This window comes from Castor canadensis, chromosome 6 (genome assembly GCF_047511655.1).
Source record: "Castor canadensis chromosome 6, mCasCan1.hap1v2, whole genome shotgun sequence".
Lineage (NCBI taxonomy): Eukaryota > Metazoa > Chordata > Mammalia > Rodentia > Castoridae > Castor > Castor canadensis.
The window spans coordinates 147,057,128-147,074,153 of NC_133391.1; the positions used below are offsets into that span (position 1 = coordinate 147,057,128).

General features: G+C 41.1%; 1 protein-coding gene across 2 annotated transcripts in view; it reads right to left on the minus strand.

The window, feature by feature from the left end:
- Nucleotides 1-15,659, minus strand: part of Dnajc21 (DnaJ heat shock protein family (Hsp40) member C21) — an 89,510-nt gene extending 73,851 nt beyond the window's left edge. Inside the window, exons 1-7 of one of the 2 annotated variants that reach the window (XM_020170477.2) lie at nt 15,421-15,657; nt 8,302-8,395; nt 6,540-6,663; nt 6,114-6,236; nt 5,349-5,653; nt 4,257-4,408; nt 1,304-1,391 (exon numbers count right to left, since the gene is read on the minus strand). In XM_020170477.2, coding sequence (XP_020026066.1) covers nt 1,304-1,391; nt 4,257-4,408; nt 5,349-5,653; nt 6,114-6,236; nt 6,540-6,663; nt 8,302-8,395; nt 15,421-15,517 — 983 coding nt within the window. In that variant the 5' untranslated portion in view covers nt 15,518-15,657. Of the gene's footprint in view, nt 1-1,303; nt 1,392-4,256; nt 4,409-5,348; nt 5,654-6,113; nt 6,237-6,539; nt 6,664-8,301; nt 8,396-15,420 lie in introns of both variants that reach the window. The other variant, XM_074077634.1, reaches the window with a different exon arrangement.
- Nucleotides 15,660-17,026: the final 1,367 nt, after the last annotated feature.

The following is a 17,026-nucleotide window of genomic DNA, read 5'->3' on the forward strand; positions in this document are numbered from 1 at the left end:
TGCAAGAGGAAAAATACTAACTCTACAACACTTTGAGTGATGAAAATGATCACTACCAACGAGGAGCAGAAGGACTCTATGTGCCTCCAGATATGAAACCCTCAGAATGACACACATCCTGTGCAATATCCCACCTGGGAATGCATAACCTGAATGTCATCATGAAGGAACAGACAACCCCAGAATGAGAAAACTGTATAGAAAAATATTTTAAATGATCAGTATACTTCCAAAATGCAAATGACATGAAAGACAAGGAAACTGTTCCAGATTAAATGAGACTAAACAGATACATGGTCCTAGCTTGGATTCTGCACTGAAGTGCTAAGACATCATAAAGGAGCAACTAACAAAACTGGAATATGGGCAACACATTAGATAAAAGTTCCACACCAATGTAATAAATTTCCTAAAGGTGACAACACATCCTTATTCTTCAGAAGTATATAGTGAAGTATCTAGAAGTAAAGGAGCAATATATCTGTAACTTTTAATTATTCAGGAAGAAACCACACAAGTGTGTACAGAGAGCCCACATGCAAACGGGCACAGTATTTGCAAACAGGGAAATGGGTAGGCAACGTTCTATTCCTGCGACTTTTCTTTACCTGTGATATTATTTCCAAATAAAAAAATCTAAAAAATTTTTCTTTCACCATTGCTTCTTGTTTTCCTGCTTCTTCCAAGCTTTCTTGCCTCTCATCACTTCCCTTACAACTCTCCCATTTCTGTTTGGGGTAATCTGGTAATACTAGGTGACTCTCATGTTCCCATGCTCATCCTTTGCTCTCCTGCTCTTCCTGACTGCAGGTGACTTGCTTCTTTTCCCTATCCATTTGACTCTCATTTTCTCCTCTATACAATGGCATGCTTTTACATTCCTCTCTTTCCATCACTGTTCCCACAAGATGAAGTGCTTGCTTGTCAGCAAATGCACTCTCAGCAGGACAAGTTTAAACTTCCTAGATTAGGAACAACAACCTACAGAGAACAGTGATGGCTGGAAATGAGTATGACACCAACAATGGAGAGAGGCAAGTACATTTGTTGTAGCCTCCCTCCCGAGTGACTATACCTTCTTTGTCACAACAAGCATAATTTCTTTCTGGAAATGGTGTGAGTGTTTAAAATGCAGCATTACACAGGACTACTGGGATGAATGAGAATTGGCACAACAGGTTTAACTGCTGATACAAATCCTTCTTCCTCTCTTGCTGGACAAGAATCCCCCAAGGGGACATTTGGAGGCTAGTGATCCACTCTGCCTTAAAGGAAAAGGTGAAGTCAAAGACAGTAAACTTACGCCTTTTCTGTCTTGAAAGACTTGTCACACGCTGGGCAGTAAAGGTCATCATAGAGCTCAGCCTCCTCGGCCTCATCACTTTCCTTACCTGTGGGAGGAAACTTATGGTAAGAATCCTGTTTGATCACAATACCAATTACATCTTCTTAGTAAAGACTTCAAGTTGCAGACAAATTAGAACTTAAAGTTTTTGTATTTCTTTTCAAAGAAACAAATGCCATTAGGACTTGAGCTGGGCTTTTAAGAGCATCACTGCACTATATAAAGGAAGACATCAAGTAAATCACTTTATCCTTCAAGTTCTTTTCATAAGTCTGCTTACAAGAAGATTCAGAAAACCTTGAGTTACTGTGAACTAAGTTTAAAAAAAAAAAAATCAAGTGATACTTTAAAAGACTGATCATGAGGCAGTTTTTTCAACACAGGTTTTTTTAGTTTACCTCAATCGAGATTTGACTCAAACACATTTATAATTTACAACTGTTACCTACTCTTACATGCTTAAACTTAGCTTATAACATTCCATCACTGGACAAGTCATAAAAAGCAAATTATACATAAAGATTTGCACTGTCTTTAGAGGGCTTTGTTTTTAAATAACATTGAGGCTTTACTACAACAGAATAATTATTATCAATACACAAATTCCAAGTGACTAAAAAAGTCAAACAGAATTCTCTGTATAAACAATCCCATATTCTACTATTTAAGAAATAAGCAAGTAGGGCTGGGCAGTAGTTCAAGTGGTAGAGCACCTGTCTGGCATGCGCAAGACCTTGAGTTCAAACCCCAGCATTACTAAACAAAAAGAAAAAAAGGAATAAGCAAGTAAACTGATTACCATTTAAGATTCATTATTACATCAATAAAGATCTGAAGGTACCTTTTTCATATTCTTGGCTTTGGTTCTTTATAATGTTAAAGTCTAGTTCATTAGTCCTCCCTTAACTACGTAGCATTTTTCAAGGCCCATGGTGGATGCCTGAAACCTCAGAAAGTACAGAACGCCATAACTTAATGCCTTTTCATCTTAACTATGAATTTATCATGAACTGTGCCCATAACTTTGCACTTTGATGTTCGACAGCAAAACCAGCATGATTTTTCTTTATTTCTCTTCACAATCTCATGGTTTGATTCATTCTTATTAGAGAGCTTAGCAACCTAAGCGTATGATTTTTTTTTCCTTTCCTTTTTAAAGTTGAGAAATTAACATTTAAAGAAAGTATTTTATGGCTACTCCTGGAATAATGAAAACTGCCAATGTTGCTACTCTTGTGGTTTAGGGCCATTATTAAGCAAAATAAGGATTACTTGCCCACAAGTACTCAGTGTGATACTAGGACACTCATCTGATACCCTAGATGGTTACTTGGTGACTAACAGGTAGGTAGCATAAAATGTGTTGATACTCTGGACAGAGGAGTGATTCCCTTTCCAGGTGGGATAGGATGGAACAGGGCAGTGCAAGATTTTATCACACAACTCAGACTAAATCACAATTTAAAACTAATGAGCTATTTCTGGAATTTTTATTTTAATATTTTCAGGTCACAGTTGCCCTGGAGTAAGGACAAGGGAGGGCTGCTGTATGCAGTATGCTTTTCCAATTATGTGTATACGTTCAACATACCATGTAGACAAAATAACCTTTAACTAGTCAATGCTGGATTAGAAGTAAAAAAAATCTGGACCTCAGAATGGTGGTGCATGCCTATAATCCCAGCTATGTGTGGGAAACATAGGCAGATGATCAGTCTGATGCCACCACTGGGCAAAAATAAAGACACTATACAAAAAATAATTAAAAGCAAAAAGGAGCTAGGGCAAAGCTCAAGTGGTACAATGCCTGCCTAGCAAATGTGAGGCTCTAAGTTCAAACTCCAATGCCACACACACACACACACACACACACACACACACACACACACATGAAAAAGAAAAAAAAGGGTAATATCCCATAGCTTCTCAGATTCCTACCTTCTCTCCTCAGGAAAATGGATCTCATTCTATAAGCACAACCTACATTTAAGGAGTACTGTGTAAGGGTCAAGCAAGACGTTGTATGTGAAAGAGCATTATAAATTATAAAAGTGTGCAATCAGACCACATTTATCGAGCACACTTTTATACATACTACTTCTGATTCATTACAAAATACTTCATTTTCTAGTCATTTTGAATAAATAAGTTTGTCATTTTATCCTATGAGTTACTGGTCTGAAAAACCACATTTAAAGATAAGTATAAACTATGTTTAGATCACTCAGTCTTATTCATCAGAGTTGAAGCTAGTCTGGGAATTCAGATATGCAGCCTATTCTCAAACATACCTAAGCCTCATCTTTTTAGGTTGTCACTAGCCTGCACTCTAATGATTGAGGCAGAGAAAAGAAACATTTTGGCACACCGACAGGAGCCTTTCCTTGGAGTCAGAAGTGAGAAGAGTAACTTACATGCACCAGACTCCTGAACAATATCTGCCTTTCTGGAAATAGTTGCCCTTAAAACTGGACCCACTGCTTAACTGCATTTTCTTTAATAGCCAGTTAGACACTTGTGAATACACCAACCTGTCATTACATTTATGCAGCCAGAAGCACAAATCATTTAGAATGTGGGCAGAACATGGTTTGTAATCAAATTACTAAACTACTTAAAGAGACTGCCCTTGTGAGGTCCATAAGATATTGTTTTTAATTTTTTTATCTGCCATATTTAAAAATTGGGAGATGCCACATAAAAACCCAGATTTTCAGCTGCTTACAAAAAACAAACAAAAAAAGAAAACTCCAGCATGATCCTCGCAACAATGAGCTAGATTCAGGAGTTCCCTGGGTTTTCATACTCTTACCCTTACTGTCTTACACTTGGGCCCCAAAGGCATCTGAGTGCATATCACTTACGGTAACATTTATTTTTCACCATTTGTTAATGAATCAAGAAAAAATACCATCCTGTCCTTCTCTGAGTCTGTGTTCCTCCACTTCGTTTTCATCTGATCCATCTCCAAACTCCTTCTCATACCGCACCTCCATCTCCCGGAGCTCCTTCTCCAAATCGGCCATGGTCATCCAGCTTTGCTCTCTGTACTGTTCTGCCAGTCTAAACACAAAGCAGCACCTCATTTATGCTGACTGCAGATAAGCATGCCTCTCCATGGTTCTTTCTTACTCCTTAGGCTTAAAATTACCCCAAGAGAGATTCTTCCTCCAAGTTGCCAATGCTTACAAACCCAAAACCTGTGCTTAGTTAAAACTGGGGCAAAGTTATGGAACTCTGTCACCTGGCTGGTGACGTACACCTTACATCTTACTAAGTTTTAGGCTGGAGGAGTGGTTCAAGTGGTAAAGAGCCTGCCTAACAACTACAAGGCCCTGACCTCAAACCCCATACCACCATCACCAACAACAGAAATTTAAAAGCTAAGTGTAAAAGTGCTAATTTTCAAAATATAATAGGTGAGTTGGGTAGAATTTTAATAAGTGAATAATTTATAAAAGAATGCTATAATGCTCTTTATAAAATGTATTACAGTAACTCTGAACAACAAAACTGCAAAGGGATTAAAATGAACTCAATATTTCAGAGTACAACATGGTGACTAAAAGCAGGCTCTGGACAGATTTCTTGGGCCCCATTCCTGACTGATTTACTAGCTATGTGATATTGGGCCTGTCTGCCTCATTTCCTCACAAGTATGAGGAGGCTAAAATCAGAAGTTACTCACAGGACTGTTATCAGGAAAGCACTTAGAATAGGGTCTTGCAGAGTAAATTCAATTAACTTTAGTTACTATTAAATTTTAGAAGAACCGCTGAAGGATCTCAAGCATAAAGGGTCTCTACAGGAAAATATCCAACTCAAAATAAAAATTTTTGCCTAGTAGGTGAAAAATACACCACTTAATGCCAGGATTTAAAAAGGGGGGAGAGGGTGAAACCAGAATGACTGAACACAACAAGAAAATATCATGTCAGGTACCTATTGCTGTTCCCTCTGACCTAGACCTAACAGGAAAAAGAGCCAGCCAGGCATCACATACTTGGCCTGCTTCAGCTTCTGTTGCCGCCTCATCTCCTCGGCTTTCCTGGCTTTCTCCGCATTCTGTTCCTCCACGAGTTTCCGATGAGCCTGCACTCTTTTATCTCTTTTACGAATGAAAGCTACCAGCTGACGTACAAGTTCATTCTTCTCTTTCCTTGCTTTGTCTCGAATCTTTTTGTTTTCTTTTTCCATGGCTCGTTTTTCCCAGCGGTTTGAAGCCTGCCGTGTGTCATATTCTTCCTTCCAAGCAAAATTCTTCTGAGTGCAGAAACTCTGCCAGTAAGCATAGAAAGGATGGACTATCTAGTGACAAAGAAAATGGATAAAATTCTGTTAATTTTTTTACTTAAATCTTTTTCAAAAGGTAATAAATATTAATGATTCAAACACATTCTATCTTTCTTTTTCCATGTGCACAACACTACTTTTCTTTGGTGATGCTGGGAATCAAATCCAAGGCCTCATGCATGCTAGGCAAGCACTCACTGAGCCACATCGCCAGTGCCTCATATATAAAACAATGGAAAAGACAGTCCTTTTAAGGCTTTCCAGAATCAGTCAATCATTCTTCAAAACAGATTTAATGAGAAAAGAAAAGAGTTTTACTGAGTGCCAAACAAGACTGTGGTCCATAAATGAATAAAAAGGTAAAGAGGGGAGGCTCAGACGGGAAAGCCGGGATGACAGGTCATGGGATAGGGACAGAACTAAGGAAAAGACACAGTGATAAATACTAATACGATGTAATACACTTTTCTTTTACCGTATCATAGTCACTCTGGGAGTCTCCAAAAGTTGGGAAATCCTCCATATCCTCCTCTAACACAGACTCTAGTTCTTCCTTTGCAATCATTTCAAAAACATTACGGTAGACAGCGTAAAAGCCCTAAAAAAAAAAAAAAAATCAGAAACACAGTTCTTAATACTTTTGTAGTCTAATCACAGAGTAAGATATAGGATGAAAAAAATTCAAATTGAAGAATTACAGGACCTAGCTCTGGCCACTGAAAGTACATTTCATTTCAAGGGGAGGTTTTTATGTGCAGATTAAATATGAAAGCAGTGTATTTTTCAGATTACAAAATGAACACTGCTTTAATTTTTACTATAGAATAACTTTAAGAGCTCTCTTTATGTTTTGAGCTTTACATGTAGCTGCTTGCTAAGAAATTCAGAAGTCAACTCTTACCTTTTCATCATCCCCATAGCCAGAATAACAGGCAACAGTGAAATAGTGAAGCAAATCTAGGCTGTCATCTTGATAGTCTCCATCAAGCCCTCCTTTAAGTAAGGCCTCTCTATGATTATCATACCTAAAAAAATTTAAAAGTAAAAGGGACACTGGTGAAGGCAGAATAAGTAAGAATTCAAAAGGACTCCTGACTCCAAATCAGTGTATGTATTAATGTGTCCGATCCACAGCCAAACAATATTAAGGAAATACGAACATGAAAAGACTTAAGTCTTTCACAGGACTGTTGATTAAAATTACACCTGCAACTTCTAAAACCTTATATAATTCTAGCAAAAATGAACAGAATTGACAAAGCCAGGGAATTTCTGATTCTTCTCAAAAGGTAGCTGCACTTCCACAGGAAAGAGACATTACTAAGTAGAACAGTATTGGACAACATGCACCATAATAAGATTCTTCCTATGTTTATGTAAACTTAATTGAGGAGCTTTAAACACAAACACACACAATTACTCTTCATAATAACTGTAAAGGTAGCTATTATCATCTGTTTGATACAACAGGAAATTGCAGCTCAGTGACTTAAATACTTGTCCATAATCATGAAGTCCATAAGCAGCAAGACCAGAACTCAAAACCAGGTCTCCTACACTGGAAAGGCCAGGCTCCTCACCACCCATGGTACTGCATCCGGGTAACAAATAAATGAATAAATAACAAACAAACAAACAAACAAACTCTCTTGTTCCAAGAGTCCTTGGAACAAAAAGACAATCTAAGAGCTAGAGAAGAGGCTACACAAAAGGAAGTTAGAAAGGAATCTCAAAGTTCTAAGAGGAAGGCAAAAACATTATTTTTTTGGTTATTTGACATGGGATCTTGCTATGTAGCAGCCCAAGCTGGCCCTGATATGTAGCCTAGGTTGACCTCAAACTCAGAATCCTCCTGCCCATCTCCCAAGTGCCAGGATTATAGGCGTGTCTCACCATATCTCACCATATCTGGCTTCAAAAGAACTTCTAAAGCTAAATCTCCAAATTTCTTGGGTAGAAAAAAGTTTAGGATCCCCAACTGATTTTCTTATAAAAGACAATTTTTATAAGAATTTTTTTTTTCCAGTAACTGGGGATTGAACTCAGGGCCTCCCACTTGCTAAGCAGGAGTTCCACCATTTGAGCCATGCCTCCAGTCCAAGAATTTTCTCTATTTTCTTTTTTGGGGGGGAGGCAATACTGGAGTTTGAACTCAGGACCTTATGCTCGCTAGGCAAGTGCTTTACCATTTGAGCCATGCCTCCAGCCCAAGAATTCTTAATAGCTTTTCTCTTGACAGCTATCTGTGCTGTACAATGTTTACCACACAGATGATATGCACAATAGCACTGACACCACTTTCTCTTTGTAATAACAGTATCTTGCCCTGTTATGTCAAGGTTTGAAACCTAACCCTGTCCTGTCTGACATCAGTAAATTTGTCATACACCAAAAAGGTCCCACTTAATGAAAAAATCTCTTTAAGTATCAAAATGAAAGTTATGTAATACTGCCAAAATTTATCTTATCACTACCTGTAAAACCAGGTATTTAGAATAATCATCACTAAGGTTCCTTCCACCCACATATTGCATTTTATATAATGAAGACATGACAAGTGCTTCAGAACACACCAAAACCATTAGCATATTAAATTTTAGAAAACCAACAATCCTACATTGACAAATTCCTCCCAATAAGTTAAACAAGGATGAGATGCTTACCATGCTCTTTCCTGAGGGTCACTCAACACGTCATATGCTGCTTGAATTAATTTAAATTGTTCAGCTGCTTCTGCAGCATTATCCAGATTTTTATCTGTTAAAGTAAAATCGGAAATATAGTCATCAAAAAAGTAGGACAGACTCTAAGTGAGACTTCTAGGCAAGCACTCTATCACTGGAGCTATGCTCCCAGTCCTAGAAGTGAGACTTCTTCCATCACAATGCCATAAATAAATACAGAAAAATAGAGATCGTGGATGACAGCCGGTAGTCAGAATCTGTCATGAGCATCCATAAGCCTTGGCGTATCATTGAACATTCAATCTGGATATCCGCAAATGGAAAACCCTGAGTAGTGCACATTTTATTTTCAGAAGGAGCAAAATAAATGTCAAATCAGTTATAGAAGACTTATTTACCTAATACTAGATTATATTTAGTGCTCATGTTGTCTTTAAGCTTTTGTTACCAACTTATACACACTAATTATTCTTTCCTTAGCTCTGCTTCCTTGAATCGTCTTTGCCTCAGGGTGGTAGCCAGCACTGAGTCATCCCCAACTCAGCACACACACCCTTGTGCAGTCCCCTCCCTCATCAGCCAGGCTGGTCTGTGTGACCAATAGCAGGGGCAGAAGGAATGGAAAGTCTGGTGTGAGATGACATTACCAAAGATGACAGATTCCATTTTGTTCTCTTATTCTTTCTTGAAGCACTCTGGACATACCCAGCTGCCATAGCATGAAGAACTCAGGAAACCTAAGAAGAAACTCCCGAGGTGAAGAATGGAGGTCCAAAGGGCCACAAGGAGGAGGGAATACACAGTAGGAGGAGAATGCTGCCTGCCAACAACCATGTGGGTTCACCCAGACAATGGTGACATAACCTTGTGAGTAAGCCAAGCTTCTTTCAGATTCTGAGACTCAAAAACTTGGGAGTCTATAGAATGAATAATGTCTGCTGTTTTTCTTTTTTGCTGCTTTAAGCCCTAAAGCTTTGGTAATTTGTTCCGTAGCAAAAGAGAACCAACATATTTGGAAAATAAAGTGTTCTGAATCTACTAAGGAGCACACCAAAGTTCTTTAAGCCACAATGCTCATCTTCTAAGAGATTAAATGATATGATGCTTGAACACATATTCCCTCCAATAGCTGTGCAGCTTCCAGTCTATATAAGTGGTTCTGGGGCCAGCCTGCCACCTCTTCCTAGGTCCCACCATCTTGATCCCAAGTCCTACAGGTGGCTTTCTACTCAACACCTACCACTGAAGATACTTTCTCAAGTGTTTCAGTTTGCCATGACTCTTTTTGCTAAGGTGCTTTAACACAAAAAGCTTCTAGATGTTATTTTAGGAACATGGCCCTGAGAATTAAAAGAAGTCTTACATTAACCAAAAATAATCTCTATCTCTGTAGCCTTGCTATGCACAAGAAGGAACACAATGTGAGTCTAACTGCCCTTCCACAGTGCAGCCTTCTGAAAACAGCCAATGTACCATCTCCTGGCTCACCTCTCTCTTCTCGGCACTTGGTACTCCATTTGTTATGGCACACCACAATACTCTACTTCCAATATGGTACAACATAGTCACCAATAATAAGAGCCACTTCCTTTTTAAAACACTGTACTTTTAATCACTAACTACATTAATTTTAAGGGGCACCATAGTAAGCCATATTGAATTACTAGTTAACAAAGTTTCAAGTGTTTTTAACTACTTACTGACAAGCTATTAACATTATAATTGGTTACTTTCGTAAACTTAAATATAGGACTTAATCCATTCCATGACTGACACTGTAAATTAGATCATCCAATACCTTCTTTCTCTTTTCTCTTATAATCTCCATTATGGAGGCTGGATATGCTAAGATACTTGCTTATTCAAGTCTCCCTTGCTGCTAGGAATGGTCATGTGACATCTCATTGTTACCAATGACAGGAAAGCAAGTCTACTGGTGTATTTTCTTTTTTCCTTCCTCTTTCTTATTAACTTCTATGTGGATGTGATGGTTACAGGTTCAGCAGCCATTCTGAGATCATGAGGGAAAAGTCAAGAGATTTGCAATGAAGTGACACTGAACATAAAATTACCAAGCCACTGAAATAATGCCTATAAGCACCTACCTCTAAGACTTCTTGTGAGAAAAATAAACTTAGATTTTTGGTTCCAGCCAATCAATGCTAGCTACTGGGCCTTGTGACCCTCCTGCAATCAGGTTCTAGGTATTGTAGGCCACATAACACAGCTGTCGCAGTTTCTCTAGATTTTGATTATCACTCTACAACGGACTACTAGATTACTACCCAGCATCTATTCTCTTCTTCCTAACAAAACCTACGGTGGCAATATCCCAATTAAAAATTCTAGACTTCCTTGTTTTTGTGGTTATGAGGTGACTGGTTTTAGCCAATCATATATACACAGTAGTCTACTAAGTGAAGCTTCCCAGAAAAGACACTGCTCTTTTGATGAAAAGGGATAACTGAAGTGTGCCTGTAACCCATCTGCTGTGTGCTGCCCAAAGCCAGGGTTCAATGCTTGTAGACAGAGCCATTTCTCAATTATGAGGATTGTGGCAGAGACTGCTAATTCATGCCCCATGTCTACTTTCCCCTTCTTCCAGTTAACAACCAAACCCTGATTTTGGTGCAAGTACCTGGTCCTTAGAATAGACTCTTCTCTTAGCCTCCCCTGAAGGTTAAGTGTAACCAGGTGAGTAAGCTCTGGACAACACAATGTATAAACGTATTCTATGGTGGCATTTAAGAACCTTCCTTACAAGTCAACCAGTGCACATTCCTGTCCCTTTATCCTTCTAGCCTCTATTCCTCTATTACCTGGAGCTGCCACTCTGCACAATGAGTGAGGGCCCATCTGAGAGCAAAGGGGCAGAAAGTCCAAGGACATGGAGGAGAGTTGTTATGCTAGGCCTCACCTGCTTATCTCTGCACCTGTGCATAAAAACACAATTAACTCTGTCTTTGAGACTTTCCTGCTTATGCTTGATACAAGGATTCATATGGTGAGAATGAGCTTTGATGGCTTTATCAAGTAAGCAGCTGGAGCTACCAGGAGAGGCCAACTCTAAATTTCTTGTTATGTGAGAAAAATAAAACTACTTTTTGAAGCCAGGCATGGTGGCACAAGCCTGTAATCCCAGCACTTGGGAAGCTGAAGCAAGAGAATTTTGAATTTAAGAGCAGTCTGGGCTACATAGAGAGTAGCCCCTCCGTCCCGCCCCCCACCCCAAAAAATCAACAAAAACCCTATTTTTCAGATTAGCTACTGTTGCCAGCTTTCTGTCATAATCTCAGTACCCTTTCAAGGTGAGAGTTCAACTATAAGGATTTATGACTTCTGTCTTCACTAAACCATTAAGAACTAATTCAAAAGGAAAAGGATAAGGACATCTTGATATTTCCCAATGTTCATCTCAACATTCATCAAGCACACCTCAAGTGGGGCTCCTAAGCAATGACCACAGCATTGACCTAACCAGTCTACACTTCTTTTCTTGCCTATTCGGAAATGAGAGACAATTTACATTTTGAAACTTGGATTTTAAAAAAAAGTGCAGTCCAAATTAAATGACCTAGAAGTAGAAAAAGTCAGCAACGAAATCTTCCTACATTAAACTTAAAAAGGTGTCTGTTAGAAGACAGGAAGAAAGTGTCTTTTTATTTTTGTTTTCATCATTTTTGTACTTTGTTCTACTTTTTCTTCTTCCTCCTTTCCTACCCCAAAGAAATCTGGAGAAAGCTGGAACTTTTTAACACATAAAACCATCTGAACATGTGTACCATCTGAAAATAAGGCTTTATCTCTCACTAGAGCTTTTTCCTTTGTTTGCTTTGTTGTTGATTTTCTCTTTTTTTCTTCTTTTTAAGATAGGGGTTCACTAGGTAACCAAGGCTGTCCTGGAATTCATTAAATAGATGATTTCAAACTCAAGATTCTTCTGCTTTAACTTCCAGAATGCTGGGATTACAGGCATGTACCACCACATCTGACTTAGAACTTTTTTCTTAAAGAATTTTTTCAACCTGTTTCCTTGCTTTTCATTTCACTTAAATTCACCTGAACTAAATGACAATGTTGTGCTGAGATCTAAATGCAGAAGTATAGTAAGTGAAACAAGCAATTAAAAAAAAAAGTCTACATTTTGCCATATGCAAAAACCACAGGAATTATAATCCCAGTCACTGAAGTTTGGCAGGCATCCTTTCTTGCACTAGTTTTTGTGCCTTTTTCTTGGTACACTCACTTATTCTTCTGCTCCTTCCTAAAACGTGATACAGTGCCATCTGGAAAGTTTCATGGATTGTGCTTTTTAAGCCCTGGCCTTGGCTCTGTGGAAACTACTTCCTGGCCTCTTGACTTCTCTTGTCACAGCCCTACCACCTACAGCATGTCAGGTGGTGAAGCTCACCAAGTGCCTGGTTACTGATCCTTTACTCGCCCAACAGTAGCTTTCCTTTGAGACTGAGGAGGAAAGCATGGGGAAGAGGTGAGTGGGCCTGGCCAGGGAAACAGAGGTCTTAACAGCTGTAGTAAACTGGAGTAGGACTGGTAAACTGGTGGGCTTTCTTCCTCTTCTTCATTATTCAGTCGACCTCTAGTCACTACCCCAGAGTCACTGAAAAGCTGGCGCCTAGCTCAAGAGATTTCAAGGTTTCTTGACCTCCTGTCCTCTTACCTCCAGTCTTTCCCCCTGCAATGCCTTCTCCCCACTACAGCCAGTGAGAGACTTGAAAATGGGACTCTATCACTTCCCTGCTTCCCAATGCCCTGGGGCTAAAATCCCACTGTAGTATACCACAACCTTCCCTGGCCATGCTCACCCACCTCTTCCCCATGCTTTCTCCTGCCTCCCTCCACCTTATTTCCACCTTATTTCCACCTTAAGTATCCCACTTTTTCATAGACACATTTTCTGGACAGTTTTCCCATCTTTCCCACCCACACACAAATCTAGTCCAGGGTGAGTGCATGGGCTCTTTGGCACCTTATATTTACCCTCAAACAGCCCTTCTTCACCAAATTAAACTGTCCACTTTCCTACATGCATTTCCACAGGATGCATGTGCCATCAGGAGACATGGTAAAGTGCTCAGGGAGTAGTCATTGGATGAATTACTGAAACTCTGCCCTCACAAGGAGTGATCTTACTAGGCAGGACTACTGATCCTATTGGAAATTATTCTCTATTCCTCCATAAGATAATTTCTTTCCTCTTTTTTTTTTTAAATACCATGACAAATAAACAGACTTTTTAATATGAGGGGCACATTATTCTCTGTAGTGAAGGTTAATCCCAGAAATAATCTAGTAAAATTTCTGCACATAGAATGAAATTAAAAGTTTGTTGAGTGACAGATTTAAGGCAATGCAAACACACCAAAATCATAGCATTTTCAAACCAAAAGATATTCAGGATTCTATGGATTATGATGATACTCAAAGAAAACACTTACATTTAATTCCTTGACAGGTTTGATTTCAGAGTCAATATTTTAGCAACATTTGCATACTCCTCCTTTTCTTCCTTAAATGCACTGCCAATCAATTGCCAAATCTGGCAATTTTTCCTTTGCATCATTTCTCATACTTAGTCCTTTCCCCTTCCCTTTAACCTGGAGCCTGGCTGGGAACTTACCTGTCCACTGAGGAAGACTCTTTCTGACTCTGGCTCCAGCCCTCTTCAAGCCATGTGGTTGCCTTCATAGCATCCTCCCACGACATCTTTTTTTTTCTTTTTTTTTTTTCCTCCCAAGACATCTTAATAAATTCAGCCAGGATGGTCCATTATTGTCAAAAAATCCACAGTCCCTAGCCTAACCTTCAAGACCCTCTACAATTTGATTTCAATCTATGCTTCAAAAACGTTTTAGTAAATGTCCTCAGTAGTACATATGAAGTTTATCACAAAATCAATCCTTTGCCTCACCTTTTCCCACCCAGAAAATTCACAGAATTCCCAACTTCCTTGCAATTCCTAACTCTTTCTAATGGTAATTAGCTGCTACTGTATAAAAATGCTTCTACACTACTTTTGGATTTATTAATTTTGGCTCTACCTTCTACTTCCTGCTATGATATGCGTTTAGCTCACTTACGTCTGCCTTCTCAATATATGTAAACATGTTTTAGTCCCTCTGATGGTAATTATTAACTGTAACATACCAATACCTTCTTACTCTGGGAACGTACACTTTCCTTCAGCTTTTCTCCCAACACCTATTTTTCAGCCTTCGAATAAACCCTGCTTTTATTCAAACCACCCCACGGGCATCTTTTGCTCACTTCTGTGCTCCTCCCCATATTGTTAGTTCACTTTTCCAGTTCCATTCCTCCAGCGTCCCGTCCAAGCTGATCTGTGGAGGGGAAACCTCAGCATCTCCCAGGACATTTCTGGGGCACTGACAAATTGTTCTACTAATCCAACTATCAATTACGCATGTTGCGCTATTGTCTGCACTTGTAGTTAATTCTTCGCGTGTGAGAAGCATGTTTTCCCAACAGGACTCAGAGCTCCCGATCTTAGCATTACGTATGGCGTAAACTCTAACCGTATGTACCGATTAACGCTAAAATAAAACCTCCAAAAGAAAACTAGCTTTCTAGTGAGGAAGATCAGAATGCCTCACAAGTCACACAGGCCTAGATTACAACCAAATAAAACCACCACAGGAAGCACGCCTGTTAAAAGTAAACATACAAACTTCGCTAGGCAAGACGCCTAATTACAACTTGTAACCTGCAGACTCGGGTGCAAAGTGACATGCAGGGTCTGCCTAACCAGCCTAGTAAAGCTGAAAACGGGCATCCCCGTGCAGAAGACGTCTTACTAGCCCCCTGGTCTTCACTTCATAAGAAAGGAGGCGCGCATCAGGTGTCGCGGCCGGGCCACCGCGGAGCAGTGCGGGGAGGCGGGGGCGGGGGAGCAGGGGCGCGGCCGAGGGGAGCCCCGGGCTTGGCGGGGAGGGCTTTTCCCCTCAGCGGCAATGAGGGACCGGGAAGGGGGCTCTGCGTCCGCCCGGCCCGGCGGGCTCCCGGAGTCACGCTGGAGGGGGTTGGGGGAGAAAGGTCGCCGCTGTGGTGGCCGTGGTCACCTACCTGGGTGCCATTTCAGGGCCAGTTTCCGATAGGCCTTCTTGAGCTCCTCCTCGCTGGCGTCGCGCCGCACCCCCAACGCCTCGTAGTGACACTTCATTGCCGGGCCAGGAGGGGGACTGGGGCCGGGGCCCGGGACGGGGCCGGGGCCGAGACCCGGGCCCGGGCCGAAGCGGCGGTGGCGGCGCTGCCTGTCCTGTCCTCCCGCGGGAGCCCGGCGCCCGCACCTGGCCAGCCAGCGAGCCCGGCGGCGGCGGCGACAGCGGCGCGGGGCGGCGGAGGCGCGCGGCGGCAGCAGGCGACGCTGGCTGCGGCACGCGGGCGCGCGGAGTGGGCGGCGCCGGCGGCCGTGCCGGCGACCGTGGCTCCGCATGGGCGGGGGTTGGGCTTGGTTCCCCGGAAGAGCCGCGCGGCAGGGAGGCGGGGCCTGGGCACGGAGGTGGGCGGGGCAGGGGCGGGGCTACTGGGGAGGCGGGGCCACGGTAAGCGTCATTGTGAGCAGCACAGAAGGCCGCCAGCGTGAGTGCCACTGGCGGGGCAGCTGACCTGAGGGTTGAAGGAGGAGATAGGATTGGGATGGGAAGGACTATGGAAAACACCTTGTTGGAGTTGATTATTCTCAACCACGCCCGTTTTACAGATGAGGCAGCTCAGGCTCAAGTGGTTAGTGTAAGCCTCAACGGATGGCAGGATTCCTTGGAAGGAACACCAGGTGTTTGACCTGGTTACCGTTCTCTTCGGCTACTGCTTCCTAAGAGCGCTGATATTGCCTATTTTGACCCAGTACATGTGAGAAATGGCCGCAAATAAGATGACTGTTTTTGAAACAATTTAAGAAACATCAACGCACTTTAAAGTAGCATACCAAAGCTTTACTACCAATGTGGATGAAATTGTGCTGATGCATCCATCAGTTTTTAACCTTAACTTTCTATACTCTACCTTTCCGAGATTAGGTTGAGAAAGCAATTATGGGAAAGTGTTTAACCAGCAGGTTTTGATCTAGCTGTATCGCTCTGTATTACAGGATGGAAGTTGTGTACAACTGTTCCTAACAATGTAATGTGTCAAAACAGTACCTAATTGTCATAATATGCATCAGTGCACCAACACATTTCACTGTAAGGTGGAATGTGTACACTTATCAGTTAGATTGGGTTATATGTTAACCATGAACGGCTAAAGCAAGATGTCTGTTGCTAACCAACATGTATTGTACAACAATTAACATTGTGGAAATTTAAAGACTGCTGAATGTATTTATCAGCCTGAAGGAGTATCTTTTTGGTTTTGGTGTTTTGAGGCAGGGTCTTGCTGTGTAGCTCAGGCTCAACTTGCAATTCTCCTCTCAGCCTCTTAAGGGGGAAGAGGTTCCAGGCATGCACCACCACTCCAGCCTAAAGAAACATATGTACTAAACATGTTGACTGCCAAATAAACATGGACTTTGAAGACTACCCTGTTCAGAGGAATTCCTACTCATATAAGACAATCATATAAGTGACCATGAAAGGGAAGTAATTTGGGACACAAAAGTATCTTTATGGGGAAGCTAGGCTCTGATGGCTCACACCTATAATCCTAAAATCAGAAGGATCAAAGTTTGAGG